The sequence below is a fragment of the Typha latifolia genome, chromosome 8 (genome assembly GCF_019914945.1).
Source record: "Typha latifolia isolate L0001 chromosome 8, TyphaL0001v2, whole genome shotgun sequence".
Classification (NCBI taxonomy): domain Eukaryota; kingdom Viridiplantae; phylum Streptophyta; class Magnoliopsida; order Poales; family Typhaceae; genus Typha; species Typha latifolia.
This window is the reverse complement of record NC_133093.1, coordinates 974,123-994,562: the sequence shown is the minus strand read 5'-3', so window position 1 is coordinate 994,562 and position 20,440 is coordinate 974,123. Positions and strand designations below refer to the sequence as shown.

General features: G+C 35.1%; 2 protein-coding genes across 12 annotated transcripts; one reads left to right on the top strand and one right to left on the bottom strand.

Moving 5' to 3' along the window:
- Positions 1–189: 189 nt before the first annotated feature.
- On the top strand, positions 190–3,291 carry LOC140793456 (uncharacterized). 2 transcript variants are annotated; one of them, XM_073144947.1, is made up of 2 exons: positions 190–602; positions 3,094–3,291. In XM_073144947.1, exon 1 carries the CDS (start codon positions 300–302, stop codon positions 579–581), a length of 282 nt encoding a protein of 93 aa, XP_073001048.1. In that variant the 5' UTR covers positions 190–299; the 3' UTR covers positions 582–602; positions 3,094–3,291. The 2 variants fall into 2 exon arrangements, with proteins under 2 accessions (XP_073001048.1, XP_073001047.1); XM_073144946.1 differs by having other exon boundaries at positions 192–602; positions 3,099–3,291.
- Positions 1,591–15,554, bottom strand: LOC140793454 (uncharacterized). Of its 10 annotated transcripts, none has more exons than XM_073144936.1 (9): positions 15,375–15,554; positions 12,795–12,866; positions 11,470–12,605; positions 10,042–10,102; positions 9,845–9,963; positions 8,228–8,318; positions 7,083–7,130; positions 4,842–4,925; positions 1,591–1,888 (listed from the first exon to the last, which is right to left on the bottom strand). In XM_073144936.1, exons 2-8 carry the CDS (start codon positions 12,819–12,821, stop codon positions 4,884–4,886), a joined length of 1,524 nt encoding a protein of 507 aa, XP_073001037.1. In that variant the 5' UTR covers positions 12,822–12,866; positions 15,375–15,554; the 3' UTR covers positions 1,591–1,888; positions 4,842–4,883. The 10 variants fall into 10 exon arrangements, with proteins under 10 accessions (XP_073001037.1, XP_073001041.1, XP_073001045.1 ...); XM_073144940.1 differs by having other exon boundaries at positions 11,488–12,605; positions 15,375–15,550; XM_073144944.1 differs by having other exon boundaries at positions 12,705–12,866; positions 15,375–15,515.
- Positions 15,555–20,440: the final 4,886 nt, after the last annotated feature.

Genomic DNA, 20,440 nt, shown 5'->3' with positions numbered 1-20,440 from the left:
CTTGTATTATATATGTTTATTAAATGGTCGAGTGTAGTTTTGATATTTTTCGCAAATAAGAGGTTCTATTTATAAATAATGAAAAGATAGAGTTATTTATAATAAAATGACATATAGGGTGTTATTTGTAATTCTCTCTCTCTCTTTCAGTTTTTTTTTTCTTTTTTTTTAATTTTAACCCCTTTCTTATTTACCCCAATCTCCCATCGAAAGAAGACCACCATCGACCCGAGTCGAGCAATCGAGATTGAGAGAGAACTCTTGGGTTAGGGTTAGGGTTTGGCTTCTGCTCCCCATCCATGGCGTTGCGGGCGTTCTACAACGAGATCAAGGGCATGAAGGTGAGGGAGCTCCCCGGATTCCTCAAGCCCCGGCTCACGTGGGACCACATCAAGAAGACCACCGACAAGGCGGTGGATCGCTACATCGAGAAGTACATCGACACGAGTTCCGTCGAGCCCCTTTTCCACGTCTGCATCGGCGGCATGATCTTCTCCTACCTCGTCGCGCTCCCCGAGGAGCGCCGCCACCTCGAGCACCAGCAGCACGCCGCCGGCGGCGGCGAAGGTGGCCACCACTAGTCCCGGTCCTATACATCACAGGTTTGATCTGAAACCCTAACGCAGATCTTTGATCTAGAATGGAATCTAAGGTTGTTTTAGGTTTCTTTGTTTACTAGATCTTTGGTTTGAGTTGCGGAGTTCAGATTTTGCATAAAATATGAATTTTTATGTGAATCTGGATGTTTTTTTTAATGATCAATTTAATTGATACGTGGTTTAATTTGAGGGCGAGTTTGAGTAAAATGGGAATCCAGGCTTTTTGATATTACATGTCCTGCAATATGGGTTGGACGGGGTTTGTTTGCCTACTTACAGATTAATTCGGTGGAATCCATTATCGAATAGTATAAATAAGAAAATGATACTCTTGCTTTTGTTACTTGCAAAAATTGGAAGTTTTTTTATTCGGATTTAATGAAATATAACGTATATCTGGCTCTCTATGTTCCATTTCTGATCTAGGATGCCCTGTCTTAACTGTTGACTGGGGGAGTATCACAGATAAGAAAAACAAGTAACAAACCTCAAAATATATTAGTGCTGACTGAGCTATACCAAATCATTGGAATAATGGTTGTTAGTGTTAGTGGTTGAATTTATCCATATGCTAACTGATTTTGCTCATAGAAATTCCTGTGCCTAATTTAAGATAGATTGATAATCACTTTATATATTAAATTGTCTTGGAACTATCCATTGAAGGGTTTGTGCCATTCTTTTTATTATTATTTTATCCATTCTTATACAAAACACATTGAAAATGATCCATTAGGGACCTCCAAAAATGACCCCTCATGGACTGTTCATGGCAAGGCAACCAACTTCTAGTTTATTTTTATTTTTCTCTTTATGTCACGCTATTAGTGTATTGAAAAGCATTTTTAGCGGCTGCCTTAGCGTGGTGGACATTGGTTGCCCTGCCAACACACAAGGCACTGGAAAATTGCAGTTGAAACGCATTAGCAGGTTTTGGCAAGCCTATTTCATGCTTGACGGGTTGAGACGACGGTAGCGGATCAGGCAGAAATAATAGCAGGTTGTGCGTTACTTTAAGAAAATATTGTAGCCTAAATCCTCTACTCTCTTGATCCATCTCTCAAGCTCTCTCCTCTCTCGATCCACCTCTCAATCCTCTTGAGCCCTCTCCTCTCTCAGTGGCGCATGGTGAGAGGCGAGTAGCACATGATGAGCAGCACATGGCAGCGAGCAAAACTCTCATAGGTCTTCTTGTGAAGCCCCAATTTCTTCTCAATCCTCTTGATTTTAACTCTTCTTCACTCTCTTCATTCTCTTCATTCTCTTCGGTCGATCCCAAACTCTTAACCCTAGAAAAGAGGAGCACAAGAGAGTCAGAAGAAAGAACAAAGAGGTGAGCCCACAATTGGTAGTCGGACAGTGGAGAGAGAGAGAGAGAGAGAGAGAGAGAGAGAGAGAGAGGTGGGCAAGGTTTAGGTTTTAGGGTTTAGCAGACTATTAAAAAAATTTATATACTATATTAGTATATAGCATATATCGTATACAATTATTTTATATTTTTATATATTAATAATACTGGACCGATTGGGCATCTGCAATTCTGCATATGCGCTCGCATACTGCCTAGATACTATGCGGTGGGGTGATCGCCCACATACCGCACATGCCTTTCAAAATCACTGGTTTAAGTCACATATTGCTTTATACGAGAACTTCAGCGAATTAACTTCGAAAATAACACATCCTATTTGGTTGTATTAAGTTTGATTTCAACTATAATTTTCCATTTTGCGAGAAAGTAAGCGTATAATGTGTTATGTATTAGAATGGAAAAAATAAATAATGTTTAGCCCCAAACAAAATACATCTCTTCCCAGTAATTTTGATGTCGATGGATTTGATTGATAATCTGAGGCCTTTTGATAGTTATTCAGCTCTCCCAAATAGAAAATATGAGCAGATGGATGTGCTATTAAACCTGATTCATTATGGACTATGTCGTCATAATAGTCGCTGACTGTTGACATGTAGGTTTAGTGGCTAGATCCGTTTGAATATTCTTGTGTCAATCTGACAGTAATGAGGCTGTAACAAATGATGTAGAAAAAATTGCAAAAATAGAGATGAGATTGACAGAACATTTGGAGATATGCTTTTTCCAGGACAATTGAACGAACATTTCTCCTCTATTTGAAAAATGTTACTGCAGATGTTGAATCTGAGTTCATCAGATGTTGCTCATTGTGGTAGTTTTCCTGCTTTGCGATATGCATGGCATTGTTATCTGCTGTTCATGAACTGAAGGTAAATGGTAGCATATGGATCTGCCATCAAGTGAAGCATGCTGTCATTTTTGTTTTTCTTAGGAGGTACTCTCATTGGACACATGCCAGGGCAATCCCACCATCACACTATTTTATGCTATTTAAAAGTTGATTTGAGTGAGAAAGTGATATGTAAAACATGATTTAAGAAAATAATCGCATAAAGAGTATGTATATTACTTTACGCTATTATACTGATGACCAATGTGGTAATACTAACATTGCACCAGCACAGGGTTGAAGAGCTTTTCTGTGGGTGAACCAGGATGGAGCCAATCTGCTTCATTTGCATGAAGGGCTGGAATAAACTTGTCTCTTGTTTTTAATTTTGCTATCAGTGTTTCACTCTCATGAATAACTCCATACTGAAACACAATATTTTCTTCTTATGATTTTTATGCAAATGCATTGCTTTATTGTGAGTACAATATATTGACTCCGATTGCTCTACTGCATTGCCGGTTTCTCTTTAGTTGAGAAAATTGATGTGAATGATGAGTATCTAGGTTGTTCCTTAAAATAAGCTTTGCCTTGTCTCATTTATTTGGTTTCTTGTTCTTAATGGTGGCAAATTAGAAACTCTTTTGTTGTACAAGATAGTTGCCCCCTCATTGGAATATGGGATGCTAACTTATCCTGCTTAGTCTCAAAGGAATCAGATCTCATAGAACTTCACCAGTAAATCAAGAAAGATTTTGGTTTGATTTCTTTGGATTGCTGAAATACTGATTCAGAAAGTCAAAACATTTGAAGTTTAATTGTTTTTTGATAGTTTGAACTTATGGATAATGCTTGTAGCTGTATTATACTGTTCTATTACCCAAAGGTAGATTGGATATTCTTCTAGCTCTCTGCCCCAGTTTGATCTTGTGTATCAGAAGGCTAACTGTTTGCATGCCATTTTATTTTTAATCCACCTTGTTGGTTCTTTATAGTTTTTTAATTGAAGCCTCGAGATTAAGTTCTCTTGCAATATTTACTATTTTCTTTTTCTAGAGTAGTGAGAACTTAATCATGTCTCGTTAAATACCGATGCCTCTAGAATTCAAGAATTATTACACAATAAGTTCTTTTAACTAACTCAAGACTATCCCTTCGCCTCTTCTAATGTTTACCATGATTTATTAGCTTTCTAGTTATACTTTAGAATCAACAAGAAATCACGACTCTAATGGGACAGTATTCAAATGGTTAAGTTCTCACTTATCTCAATGAAGGAAAAAAAATCATGAGAGCAGCACTTAAAAAAATTCAAGTGGTAGTAGATAGGTAATTATTTTCTTACTGAGCAGTATCAGAAACATTGCTTCTTATTGAGCAGTATCAGAAACAAAACCTGACATGTCAACAGCAAACTGACAGTTTATTTTCTCATCTGCTGATCTAAAGTTGACTCTCAGTCCTGAAGTGGTATCAAAGTTTGACACAACTTATTCTTTCCTATCTTAGTGTTTTCAACACTCTATTTAACTTGATAAAGCTCGATAAATCAAGAAACACAAAGGGGCACTTGTTGCCATATGAGTTTATTGAGAGAAATGGTAGCACAAAACAAGCACTTGGGCCAATCACTGTTCATGGAGCAAAGAAATCCACAACTAACCCCAACTCAAGTTAAGAAAAGGAAATAATAGCAAATTGAGACCAATAATAACATGACTTGAACAATGAGAGAAGGTTTCCATTGATGGATTTTTATTTTTTATTTTTTCTTCTCCAGTACAGGTTCGACAGGAAATTTTTTTTTTTTTTGTGGCTCCACTGCTGTTAATGAACCCAAATGATTCCCCATATGTGTTCCAAAACCAAATATATCAAGGTGGAACAGCTGTTCTATTTAATCTTTTATACCACAATATACACAAACGGAATGTACAAGAAGTGCCAGGATAAAAATATGCAAGAAGTTGAATGATAGACATATTTGGATATAATAGAAGCCTGGCATATCAAAAGCCTGAAATGGAGAGAAACTCACATTTATCTGTTTGATATCCCTCTATCAGCAACATCACTTAATCTAACCAAGTTTCCTCTCTCTATCAACAAGGCGAGACCTTAACTGCATAAGAATTAATGTTCATTCAGAAAAGCATAATAACAATGAAAATCATCGCAAAAAGAAAAAAAAAAGAAAAAAAAGAGAGAATATGAAATAAATCAAATAAGCAGGCCTACTATAAATTAGAATATATTACTATCTTATGACTTTAGTAACCCGAGAAGTCTTCCGATTTGATGATAATGGTGATAGTTCTATCATATTGGCAACCAAGCTTAGGCCAAAGAATGTGCTCAGTATGCGTGAGTTTTGCAACTGCAGTTGAAACTTTTAATCCCATGTGAGGTTTCACTTGCAAAGTACATTATTATCCTAGATAGGATGTGAATATTAACAAACAATGCAAACAGCCAGCACATCGGTATTTCAAATGACGACTAAGACTTGTTCCGACAAGGTTGCTATCTCAGCTTCCATTGTAGTATGAAAGAGCTTGAACTCAGTATTATGACTCCAGAAGTTCCAAATATTGTTGAGATTCCCTGTACTTTATATTATCATACAGAGAAGTTGCTAAAAGGAATCCTTTAAATGTTTAGCAGATACAAAGGATAGAAACATTAGCATAGTTAGTCATACAAGAATATTCTTATCTCACAAGTTGTACTTGGAACTCTTAACCTGTGTCCATCACCACCTTTATTGAAGCTGAGATTATTTGATTTAAGAACCTAACTTATGGTGACAGGACCAAATTTTGCAGTAGTTTCTCTACTATAACCAAGATCTCTTTTAGATATGCTTTAAAGTTAATGAAACAACTGGAAAGCATGTGTTTTGTTTTGAACTAAGTGCTGCTAAACTTGTACTCTCTGATTCTTGTAATCTTAATTGATTTGTTATTGCTTTACCATTGGGCAACAAGTTATTGATCTGCTTAGCACTACACACCCAGTCAACTACCTACCAAGTTAAATGAAAAATTATGAAAAATTCTCTCCAAGTGTAAGCTGGATCAAACCTGGATCAGGCAATTTATAAGGCAACTCAGCATGAATATGGGCACTTGTTTATATATATATATATATACACGCATACATGCAACATACATAAATTCTGCATTGTGTTCCTTATTGCGTCAAAATTCGTATTCCTGTATTAAGGTGTTGGACTGACAAGTCAGTCAATCCTATTCAATTTGGTGCCATATCCGGGTTTTGTTAGATATGGATTTCTATCCCTCTTCAAATCCCTATTCATATCTGCATCCAGATTGGCTTATTTGGATACGAATATGAGTTGAAGAATATTATTAGATTATGTATTTGTATATCCGTGCAGTTTAAGATTATTAAAAGAGTGGAGAGTAAAATAAGTTTGTTTCAAATTTTATGTCAATTACTCCACTTTGCTTATATATTTATTAATTTTGTTGTAGATTTGAGTTATCACATTTCTTATAGTTTTATAAATCAAATAATGAATATGCGGGATATTCAACCTGCATGCCTATCCATAAAGCAAATATAGCAAACAATCTCACTATTTATCTACTATCACAGTTGTAGTTATACCCCAAAAAGAGAAGCGGATGTAGATGTGGTTTTGTCACTACCGTATCTGTAATTAACAGATTGTTTTTATCCCTACCAGGACATTTAAGGTCTGTTCTTATCTGCACTTGGAAAATCAAGTCCGAACTCTTGACTAGGAAAACATTTCCATATGTGATTGGGTCATGTAAGACTGTAAGACTGTAAGTCTGCTCAACCTGAGTCAACCTGCCTCCTTATAGTTCCCCATTTAAAGAATTTTACAAGACAAGCAAGAAAGAAGGTGGTTACAGCCTTACAGGTCTCTTTTGCTTTTAAGCAAGGAAATGTGAAAGAGCATAACATCTAAAGTATGTTGCCTGTATCAATCAAATATGAAAAAGGAATAGTAACTATAGGCATACTATAATGAAACTATATGCGTGTGGGACATCTGTTGGTATTAAAAAAAATTATCAAGACAAACATGATTATATAATCATATAAATAGAGGAATTGTCATGCAAAGAAGTACAAAATAAATATGTCGTCCTAACTGACAATGTATGCACGAGTAAGAAGAGTAATCAACAGACTATACATGAGTAAGAAGAGTACCAAATAGAGAATTCACGAGTATAAAGCATTTTAAGATAAAGCATTATAAGAAGCTACTGATGCATACCATATTTATATACTTCAAATGCTTAAGAACTTCGTCTGTCACCAGTTCCTATGCATAATGAAGTAAATATCAGGATAAGAGTGAAGACAGGAAGAAACTACTGAAACACAGCTAAACAATTGTTAACCACATGTTACTTTGACTAATTATACATGAAGACACATATCAAAAAGCAGGCATACACCCAAGAGAACATAGCTTGAGGAGAGAAAAACACGAGCCTAATGATTTTCAAGTGGGAACATATAGTTAAAAACTAAAAATTTTACTTGACATGATAGTTCATCAGTTGTTTTTATACAAGCAGAACTTCATGCAGCAAGCAAGCTGAACTTCCACATAGGAATCTCTTCCATACTGGTTATTTTCCGTTAACCTATCATAGTTATTGTGAAGGAAAGGTGATATTATGTCCTAACATTGATGAATAACATTTATCACCTAGTAAAAGAGAGCAAATAGTCGTCTCAAAATATGCTACAGTTACGCTACACTAAAGACTGATTCTTGAAGCCTATTCAGATAATTGGTCACTCAGCATTCTAACTATATGTGCAGCTAAATCTAACAGTATTTTTCCCAACCAATATAAAATTCAGCAATAGTCACGTCACCTTGCATAAAATTCAAGAATCTACGTAGTTTGTCTTTATGTTCTTTAATCAAGATAGATCCTTTTTATTATTGCATCGATTTTGATTGATTGTCCATATGTTGCCATCTCATTCTAATTTCTTAGGTTATGCTATTATCAGTATAATGTGCAAGCCTTCTTTACTGTTTCCCTGGACAGTCAGCTGAATGCTAGAATATGAGAGCTCATGCTGTTATCAGTATTATGTCCAGTGTTTCTTTGCTCTTTCCCCTGAGCAGTTAGGTCAGTGCTTCAGGTCAACAGAGATGAGAGCTCCAATTGAAAAGGGCCAGGGCTGTCTGGGTATGAAAACTGAACGACATTTTGGGGATAAAGGTCAAATATATAGTACCATAGTGGGCTCAGATCCAAACATACATTAATTGTGAGGTCACATATTGGTCTACTGTGACATTCAAAAGATTTTATTTGGTAAAAATGACATGGAAACTATAACTAAGATACTTAAATATCTAAGTGAGCAAAGTATATCTACAATGTCAGCAGTCACCTGAGGAACAGCACAATCAGCATGGGCTGGATCCCAAAGAACAGAACATGAACAATCCCAATCATCAGTCTGAAGAATAAAAAGGGGTGCCCTGTAACATGAAGCATGAGATAAGTTACATTTTCTACATAAATCAAAATCAAACCAAGAAATGTTTCAGAATAATTATTGAAAACCATAAGGTATACAATGTAAGCAACCAGATGCAGGAAGTAGGAAGAGAGGTCTCAAACAAAAGAAAATGAAGAAGCAATACAGAGAAACAAATTATATTTATATATATATATATATATATATATATATATATACAGAAGCACATCCTTCCACCTCTCATGGCCCAGAACTAAATGACTCCTTGGGAAGGTATTGTGATTGGGAAGCCACTTGACATTTTCCTAATTACCCTGACAGCATCATTTAACTGTCACACAATAATACAAATATATGATATATATATATCTAAAGTTTCAGTCAAGCCTCCTGACAGATAAAAAGTAAAAACATCTTCATCATCAATCTATCCAGAATAAAGCCAATTGAATTTTGAGATGCTTGATTTATGTCTTAACTTCTGCTAAATCTCTCTATCTGAAAATGTCATAATATGATCTGTTAAGTTAGATTTTCAAAAGCTTACTCTAAAAGTCCAATTGTTCAAATATCTCTGACTCTTATAAATAGGAGATTTATTTAAAAGGGAACCTTATTTCATGACTTGGATCCATGATCTCTTGGATGCAAGAGGCTGCTATCACATAGTGTGGCACCTTTGAGATTCTGATCGTAAGATACTCAAAAATCAGAACAAAATACAATCAAGTTATCTCATAAAAATAGATGGCCCTTGAAAAACACTTGGGTGAGCAAGTACATGTACTCCATGATCCAAAGGCCAACATATCCTAAATTAAATTCCATTCCTTATTCCTAAAGTACTTTAGAAGTGCAACAGACATTACATCTATGAAACAATGCCAAAGGAAAAGTAGAAAATAAGACTCCCTCATTTCATACTAATAGGGGTGAAAATGGGTCGGATTAACTCCGACCCGACCCGACCCGCTATCCGACCCGATTCGGATAAAAAATTTCTATCTGATTCGAATACGGATAGAAATTTTTAAAAAAATTTGGATACGGATTCGGATACTGGTCGGATATATTTTTCGGATTCGGATACGGATATCGGATATCTGTTTATCCGCATATTTTTTAAAATGAGTTACAGTTTTTAGTTTGCTTATTTAAATAGTAAATATTAATATTATTACTAATAATACATTATGTATTATTTATAGAGATTAATTTCTTTAATTTTATAAATTTGACATACAAAAAAATTATTTATCGTAAAACTCTTAATAATTTTGTGCTAATTATATATAAATAAAATATTATAATTATTTTAAATTCAATTAATATCCGTTTAAGATCCGATCCTCTATCCGAAAATTATCCGTATCCGTTTAATTAGAATATGGTTTTAAATTTTGCTATCCGTCCAATATCCGTATACAAATCCATATCCAGACTAAAAATATGAATCCGGATATGGGTTGAGCACTATCCGATCCGTTTTCATCCCTACATACTAAGTAATGCATTGACGAAGTTTACCTGCGCCACTTGCCACAAATAATTCTCTTGTTGTTTCCACTTGCAGCTAATAATGCTCGACATTGGATCCAGTTACCAATGCTGCTGGGTCTAGACCCCTGAATTTTAGCATTCCAGCCCTAAGTATACAACGAAACATTCTAAGTATATCGCAACATTAGAAAAATGAAATGCACGATAAGAACAATAAGTCTTACGTTCACTTCACTAAATTCTGTGGGATCCACTTCAGAGGGTTCATTAAAATAGTCAGGACTACTGCAGGGAAAATGATGACAAAGAAGACGTCAAAGAACAATGGATCATGACAGAAACTATAAATCAGAAAAATATAAAAGATATCATTATCAATCTGTTTCTACTATAAGGCATATATCAACTGGGACTCCACAATCTAGAAATGCAAGAAGCTTAAGCTCAAAAAGTTTTATCTCAATGATAAAATCATAAAACAGGGAGGCCATCAATATAGAGTAGAGAAATGAGCGTTAGAGTTTAGAAAGAAAGAAATGCACAGGTTGTAATCATCTAATGTAAAATAAACCATTCTACAAACATTCCCTTCATAAATCACAAGAATCAGTATGAGCCATGGACTACTGGTCAGAATCAAGAATTTGTTTCTCTTTGACAAATTTAGGATTTCCAAATCTAGATAGCAGCTTATATTAGTTCCATCAATAAAAAAATGGAAGCTCATATTTATGTGCCAACCAACATGCTCACAAAGAACGGCACGCATACCATACCATGCAAGAAGATGAGCAACAGAGAATTCAGTATATGTACCCCACATGTGTGATATGCAAAGGATTACTTGGAATCTTGAGGGTCTGAGATCATTTATTACAGAATTCAGATATGAGCACATACATTGGATCCAACAAAAAGAAAATTTAAAAGGAATCTGAAGTACTCAGGAAATTTAATTGAGTATCCAGTATACTGAATTACTGATTTGCACATTCTCAGCCTACGTTAAACAAAGGAAAGGTAACTGTAAAGCATTTGGGATGGGCATCCTGGTGCACAAGGCTCTTACTCAGTACAGTTCTAGAGAAATATATGTGCAGCCTTACCCATTATATGAAAGGCAGTTTTATGATTCCAACCATCCCACCAAGGTGAATAGGGCAACACATAAGCGTACTCTGAGTAATGCCCCCGAAAAAGCTTTCAACAAGATCATGACAAAAGTCCCTATAAAAGAACTAAACAATGGTGTCTAGATGCACAAGGCTCCCTCCAATGTGAGGTTTAGAGAGGTCAGAAGGAAGTAGCATTTGCCCATTATCAGAGAGGTTGTTTTGCTTACCAAATGCGCCACCAAGGTGCATACAGCAGCTTAACCATTCCACCAGGTGACACCTTTGTAAAAGCATATTTTGGGACCATGACAAAAATCTCTAGATATTAAAAGAAAGAAGCATGATATGTGACACAGAAAAATTATGTATCCTTGTTTCCATACAAATTAAAGAAGAAAAAGCTTGTGCTTCTAATTATGGAATACCATGCCCTTTTTTTCCTTTTCTTTTTATCTCAAATGTGATGATTACATTCATATAGTAATAAAATGAAAGAATGAAAGCAATAACAATACTGTAGTGAGTAAAATTACATACTTAGAGATTGAACCAGACCAGTTTGGGACTTCTGCTTGGAAATTTTTGCCAATTCGAACCCCAGAGGTATATGGCTGAATGTCTTTTAACATGGAAGTTATAGGAGTTACTAGATCCCCACGAGTTCTGTTCCTATGCTCAGATCGTTCACATCTGGAATTTAACAATTTTCTAGATGAGATCTTAGGTTTCTTTCTAAAGCAAGGTTGACAGTACCATTCATCATCTACTGGCATCTCTTTCAGTCTAGCATTGCAACAAGACAAATGAAATGCTTCTTCACACTGATCACAAATTAGCATCTTCGATGGGTGCTCCGAAAACCCGCAATTTTTACATCTCAGACTCAGAGAATAGTTGGGATCATTATCACAGAGTGCCTCTTTAGAATCAGTTTTCTTGCCTGTCCTTCCCCCAAGGAGTCCATGAATTTTGAGAAGAATGATGCAAAGCTCCCTTGGTGACATGGATTCTCTAAATTGTTTTACAATGTAAATATCAGATGAAGAACACTCCCCAGCATCTTCTGCTTCTGTCTTTGGAAATGATGAAATATTTGATATTGATGAAGACCATCTATCATTTGCACCCGAGTAAAGATCCAATGCAGGTCCGCGTTTCTCAGTATTAGATACTGTTGCCGTATTTTCACATTCTAATGTTGAAGTTACCCTGTTCACCATAGAATCTGGAATTGACTCAGTTTGTGAGCTAAGAGTACTGATAGGCTTCTTTTGGTGGCATTTTTCACATTTCAACAGATTTTGTGTATCCTGAAGATCTTTGGCACAAGAACCTAAAGATATCAGAGGATCTTCCCCTGTATTGCTCTGTAATGTTGAAGAGTGATCTTTGGAACTTATGCAGGAATGGCAAAAAACATTGCAGTTTATATTTTCTGTGATATTTTCTTCTGAGAGGAGAGCAGAAAAGTTTCTATCCATCTTTCTTCGTTTATACACATTACCATCCCACTTAGGTGCAGAGTTTGGGCACAAATTATTGATAATGGATAAATCAGAGGAGCTTGTGGATGAAACTGGAACATTGATGGAAGATAATTCACAATCCACATTCTCAGACAAAAGAGGTTTTGGACAGCAATTCCCAGAACATTCATTATATTTTGGAGACATCTGTTGCATCACACCATAGTGATAAATCATGATAAGTCCATGTTTTTGTTGTTGTCCATGTTCAATTGCAAAAGATAATTAAAATTACGTGCTACATACAATGATGAGGAATACAATCAGTCAGCCTTTCACCTATTTTGACATTAGAAGAATTTGAAATGCAACAGTAATAGGTGGAGTAGACCTTACAAATGACTTTTCAAGGATATACACCATAAGCCAGCTCAACAAGCAACCTACCCAATTTCCTCCAGCAAGTTCCTGTAAGATTGGAAGACAGAACAAGATAATGAGAAGGCAAAGAAAAGCTAATTAAGACAAACTTTGTAAAGCCAGTATATGTTAACTCTAATGAGACTATGATTGAAGATAAGTACATGAATAGCCAAATAACCTAAATAAAATTAGATAGTGAATCTAGATGACTCAGAAGTGTATAAATAAACTCTTTCATTCTCCAATTTACTTACTTCATATTCCATATTAATTCTAAAATAAATTAAACATTGAATAGCAAATGTTATATACACCTATGATGACTTTAGTAAATCTGGAAGCACATAGCAAAATATTGTAATGAGAACTAACTAGAAATTCAAGAAAAATTTCAAAAGAAAATTTACCTCATATTTTCTAAGAAGGCAACGCAACAGATATTGGAACAAATAATATGCATTGAACTTCTATGGCGGCTGGTTTCGACCTAGTATCGGCCGAAACTCAGTTGAAACTGACCAAAATGAGTTTTTTTAAAGATTCAGGTTGGATATAAAATGGATCTGACATGAGGGAACATCAGTAATTAATGTTCATAACTGTCTTCTTTTCAAGTTTTCAACTTTTACTCTCTATCCGTCACACATGAAACTCCTCCCACCCCTCACACATTATCAAGCTAATCCGACAAGCTCCTCCGGCTATTCCACACTCTGGTGAACTCGGGTGAGTATTTTTTTTCTTTTTTTTTCATTTCTCATCTCTCTCTTTCTCTCCCACCTTTTAACTCTCCATTTCTTACTACTGTCGAACAATAGTGAAGAAAAAGAGTCCTCCTTCATCTCACTTCTACAGCAGCAATTTGTAAGCATAGAAATTTACTAGATCTGACTCGAAATTCATTATGGTTTTGAGTTAATAAGTTTTTTAGTTTTTAGGCTTTATGTGCGAATTATTTTATTTTCTTATTTTCTGTCACTTTTTCTAAATTTTAGAATCCTACATTTTTAAATAATATCTAATTTTTTATGTAATTAAAAAAATAGATTGATCATATATGGGCAGTCGAGACGGCCGACATAGTCGATACAACCGACACTTGTTGTTTTTTCAGACAACCAATTGATTTTGATTCCGATATTGAGTTTCGGAACCTTGTGATTCTATGTTGTTTGTTCTTTCTACTCAGAATCTAACTCCTCCTTTGCTTTCCCTCTACTATATCCACTCCCAATTTGCATAAAACAGTAAGGGACTATTTAGGGGATATATGTTTCTTAGGACAAATATTATCCTATTTTTCCCTCGTCCAAACTTTATCATGTCTATAGAATGTTATGGACGAGTTTCTCCTGCATTGCATAAGCATAAATTGCAATTGAGATGTTAAATTACTTTACTAGTTTACTTTCCAATTTGGCAAATAAATCTCATGGTCAATCATTCTTTCATCTAAATTTGCTTCAACATAAAATTAGGCCCCAAATGTGAGACAATTAATGTCATATATTGCTGGTTATCAAATCTCTCAATATTTGGAGCTTTTTCATTCAAGTTATCTATAGTTAACCCCATATAATTGGTAAAATACTTGGATGATAATGAAGACATGTCGGCAGAATTACACATTGGTGACCTTGCAGTGGAAACAGTGTGCATAGAGTTGCCTATAAATTAACACCAGTCCAGGAAGTACAAGGAACTAAAATTATGGAGTCTAGGTAGGTTTGCCTACAGATTCTATTCCAAATCAAGGTAATTATTCCTCAGCCAGCATTGCCCATGCTGTTTGGCAGGGATGCCATGAGTCTAACACTTCCTGCAGATATAGCTTTTATCAAGAGTATCGACCCATGTTGCCCCTGAATCGAAATATCCAACTTCAGATTGAGCTATGTCAATGTATTTACCTCTGTTTCTCCTGATCTTTTTTGTTTTTAATTCCCTCTTCCATAGCTGTACTAGGATATTAGACCAAAGTTGAGGTAGGTTTCTCAACAGCAATACTTTGACCAAAAGTTTCCTGTTGGTTTGTGGAGCAACATAAGGTAGACAATGGGCAAAGATCTTGAGGAACATAAGGTAGACAATGGGCACAAGAACCCCAGTTCCCTCGTTTCTTGAGGAATTCATAAATTAAAATTTTCAACTTAAACCCACAATCCTACATATCTACCCTGATAAAATATGAACCTCAGCAATCCACAAATTCTCAAACTACTCATCATATCACATGGAGGTTTCTGAAATGAAAGAGAGCGAATTTCTTCCTTTCTTTATTAATGACCGCTTCTTCAGGAAACACGCATCATTTATAATAAGAAAGATAAATATTTCTCGACAACCAGAAATAATTTATCAACTATAAGACCTAATCTAAAAACTCAAACTGCAAATATCCTAATACCAGCAATTTAACAGAGAAAGATGCATCCGTGTCCTAAAGATGATCAAGAAATCATGAGCAATTAACGACACCAATCAAGATTACATAGTAATGACAATATTGAGCAGAGGGATAGAGAAATCCATTAGGGAGTTAGCAGTTTCTACCGAGGAAACGGAGTCTCGAAGTTACCCACGTGCTTCTTGGAAGCCCCTGCCCTTTTGGAAACCGAAATTGTTTGAACTTTGAAGGGAACCCTAAGACCTCTCTCACCCAGGTGTTCTTTTAAACAGGCCTATTAAGGTCTTAGGAATTAAAAAGAAAGATTTCTCAAAAGGGAGAGATCCTTTTAAATCCTCTGTGCTTCTTTTTATTTGTTACCTCTAGAAAGAAAGAAATGGACACTTTACATCCAGTGTCCCTCACCCTTCAATCATGATCAAGTTTCTCTTCAGCCGATCTGGACCGTCCGATCGTGACGTGGGTTTTTATGTCATTTTCATCAACACCTAAAGTTATTTATGTATTGATCTCATATGATTGCTTAGAAGATAGAACAAAGAAGGATGAGAATCTTTCATTTAAGCCTTTTTGTTTCGACGAAATATATTGCTGATTATAGACTTCGAAAATTTTCGACCTAATTATTTACATCGGTCTTCGAAAAAAATATGAATAATCTAATTTAGGCTTGTCTATAAATATATAAGGCCATGTAAAAGATTTTTCCTCCGCGACGACAGGGAGCTAAAAGATCTACCACTTTGATATATGTATCAAGATTTGTTTTTCCGATGCACCAAAATTGAGCACGACGTCGTTATGACCGGAATTTTGACAAGAGGTTTATGGAAATTTTCCTTTCATTTGGATGACACCTTTCTGAATTCTGATGTATAAAAATTTGCATTGCACTTCTAATGTCAAATGGCAAACTACATCAGGGAGGGGTGGAGAAAACAGCTGATACTGTATGGTATGTGGGTTGGATGCACAGTGGTAGAAGAAGAGATTCCACTGCAGTTGATTGCAATTGGTTTTGGATCCAAAAGTCCATTTTGAATCTCTAAATGTGTGATTTGAACATATTAATTCACAGAGAGGACCTAACTTGCATCCACTTGAAAGGAAGGTAGTAAAGTTTATAATATCAGTGTGCCAACTCTTGGCAGGATATTGAGGAAACCTGAGCATAGTGCATTTACAGGGTTGAGAAGTCTAAAGTCAATCAAGATTAATTTTTTCTTGTATCGGTATCAGATGTCTAGAGAAATATGTGCTGAAACTTTGCAGAGCAGAGATGCTTTCTCTTGATAAATTTCGATTGGCGATATATAGCAAGGAAAGAGAATTAACTTCTTACTTCGTAAGGGTGATCCTCTTTGTTATGCTGATCAAGAACCAAAATGCATCCAAATTAAGTTAATATTGAAGCTATCTCTAATTTCTTGAAAATTAGGAGTACATGAGTAACCCAGATAAGAATTGTTATTGCTGTTTTGGCATGATCTGCTTCAACAACATAAAATTCCACCTATGAGAACAAGTATTCTGAACATTGGCTTGCCTCTGAATCGACGAGCATAGATTCCAAATATGCCTTGTTACAGGAACTTTACAAAGACAAAATCTGCCAATATGCTTACTTAAGAGATTAGCAAAGTAGCCATTTCAGACATAAAATTGTACTACTGTATCAAGGCGCTAAAGATGGCTGTCAGAGAACTGATAGAGAAGCATATAGAATGTGTTCAGAATTACAAATTCATCTTAAACACACTTCCAAACCACATATTAATGAACCTAGCAGCTAAACATATTTTATATATTTCAAGCAGGCACTCCTTTACAGTGTGAAGTAGTTTTACTTTCACTGCAAACTCAGCAAAAAGTCAATTTTACCAATATATGGCTATAGTTCCTGAAGCCATGATGTCAGTCTACTATTTCTGCTTATTCTTTGGTTTGAAGCAGATCATAGTCTTCATTAGTATGACATCATCTAGAAGTATATTCATTTAGAGAAAATTTAGTTTATGATCAGAAATTGCAACCGTAGATTCATACAATGTATATTTTTTCAGAACCTATGCCTGTCTTGCCTATGCAGTGTCAAAACCATGGCGAAACTTTAGTTTTACTCACACAGCACTTACTTGGTAATTGGTATAATCATAATATCCATCACCTATGATTTTGATGTCACTACCAATAATCTGTCAAGATTCAATCAGTACTCGATATCTATCTTATTTCATTTTACAGGATTGCTACAATATTAATATTCCATAGCAGAAGACGGCGCCAAATAAGGTTTCTGATAAATTTCCTCAGCTACCTGAAGTGGAAATGCATCAATTTTCTTAGTATAATCATAAATTCATAATATCCAGGCTGGTTTTAATGTCACTAGTATAATCTATTAAGGTAACAATCAGTGTCTGATAACATTGTAATCTAGCATTTTAGAAGTACCTAATAAATTTACTTCTAATTAAGCAGGATAATGTTCAGAAATCAGAACTGTTTGGAGAGTATCGCATTTTCGTGTTAGACTCTTTATGTTTGAAAAGAAGTTGTTAAAATTTGATCTCTTCCAATGCATATTTCCTCTGTGAATTTTTTTTCTAGGCCGACTTAGTTGCGATGAATTAGCTCATGAAACATTCACAAGTATACACAAGTATGAAAGTAGATCATGATTTATTTTCTCTCATTTTGTTTTCTCTCACAGAGCTCTCCAACTTTTTCATCCAAGTTCTGAAAATTATCATAAGTAACATCAGACTGCTGCACTAATCTATAGTGAAAAAGCTAGATGCATCTAAGTCACAATGTAAAGAAACTTTGATTGAATATAAATCATTGCAGATTCCAAGTTAAGATTAAAAAGAAAAGGAAAAAGGAAAAGGAAATAGAGGAGATGCCATTTACATCTATAATTACTTTTAACTTAACTAATTGTTAAGAAAACAAAAGACCGAATACTTTTAGACATTTTATGAAAAATGCAAGAGTTGCATGACAGGGTGTGAATAATAATAAAGGCAAGGTGGAGGGTGTTTTCATAAATTTCTCAAGGGTATTATATGGGCATCTAAATACCAAGGCCCAAGCCCACTAAGAAGCGAAGGCGTCGAGGCCCAAGTAGGCCGAAAAAGTCGGCTGACACTGATCGCGATTAAATCGGACGGAGCTGTCCGTTAGTTTGCCGGAGCGTCAATTACCCGCCGTTTCCTTTGTCAGACGCGTAACGGCCGGTGTGAACACACTCATAAATGTGGCCATTAATTCACCTCCTAACTATCTTTTCCAACGTGGCAATGGCAATAGTATAATAAATGAGAAGATGGTGGGTGTTTGGTAAACCAGGAATGTCATTAATGTGCCTTGGTAAACATTCCAAGAAACCCTAAGAAATGTTGCGGTCAGATGCGTACTCGTCGATTCGGACATGCCGTCGGATTGTAGCGTATCGATTGTATGCATTTGATGAACGTAAAATGCTGTGAGAAAATATTAAAATTATACTCTTAGCTTACCTATTACACTTTGATCTAGAAATCTATGGAAAACATTAGAGGTGAAAATATTTCTTTGATTGGTGTGTCTCAGTAGTTCGAGGAATCCTTCCTCCCGGTGATTGAAGCATCAAACTCAATTGGCTCTCGATTTAGATGTACTGAGTACTACGCTAGAGGTGCTATGCAGTTACAGGTCATTTTTTTTATGGTTCCTCTGGAAGAAGCCCAAGAGGAGATTTTACAACCTAATGCAAAACAACCATCGATCTCGAAACCTCCCTCTACCAGATTTGGAGACGACAGATGTGTTCTTTTCCCCCTCTCTCTCTCTCTCCTCCTTTGTTTCATCGACCACTTCTCTATACTTCTCTCTTTGCATGTATTTGACGAGCATAGTAAGCATCCTCTTTTACATAGATTGCTAATTCTATATGAGTCAGTCTAGACAAGTCTATCTATACTCATTCTAAAAAATAATCGAAATCGTCAAATACACACTAACGCACATCTAAATAATTCCTTCTTGTTTGCATAGCAACCCCCTACATTATAGCTTTATCTAGGAATACCTTCACTATCTTTACAAAAAATTTGAGAAATTTATTGTTTAATTTAGCCCAAAATAAATCAATAGATCAGGATTCCAAATCAAAGCTTCCAATCATTTATGATTGCAACCACAATATATGTATATATATATATAATAAATTTGCAGATCAACATCATCTGACACTTCCATCCAATCACACTAATAACTTCATTCTAATAACAACATCTCATCAAACTAGTCTGGTTCAAGATTCCAAAGACAAAATAAAATCTTCTTTTGTTTTCAGTTTAAAATATATTTTTAATAAAAAAAACTAAGTTTTATATGCTCTTATCAAGTGTGGACCAAATTGGAGAGATAGACAAAATTAGGTGTTGAGCCAGCTGAGTCGCACCCACCCCTCTCTTCCAACCCTGATCCAATGGCAATTTGGAACCACCTAAAGGCTGTGGGTGGATCTCATGCACATACATAGCAAAAATGATGGAGACATCACACCCAAAACTAATTGGCCCTTCTCCTACCAAGATTAGTACATTAATTAAACTAGTGTTTGGATCACAAGATTTTTTTTTTAAATCTCTGAATTTTAATTTTTTTATTAAAAAAAAATATCGCACGATTAATTTTAGATGTTTTAAATTTTTTAGATATTCGACGGTTGAGAAAGCTAAAATGTTGTAGAATATAATTAAGTGATTATATGTGAAAACAACATTAATTTTGGGAATCTTGGTGTCTGATTAGCATAAAGAGAATGTCTTAATTAATCATTAGTGGATTAGAATAACCAATAATGGCATCAAAATTAATGAAATGATAACATAGCAATATTGATCATTATGATTGCAACCCTTTATGATTAGAACTAATCTTATTTTTATTGTTGTTATTTCTTTTGTGTAGATATGACCATCCACCAACTTATAAGTTGACTAGCATCTCCATAATCTTCTATGTTAGCTAATAACCTACTGATATGCCACATCAGCATGTGAGCCAATGGTAATTATATATGCATGGAATTACTTTTATGCAAAGAAAATATTAAAGATAAGCAGGAAATTGTACTTTTTCCCCAAAAAAAAAATTTGCTAAAATTTATTTCAAAAATGAAAACAATTTTTCTTAATTTATTTCTAGTTATTTTTATTTTTCT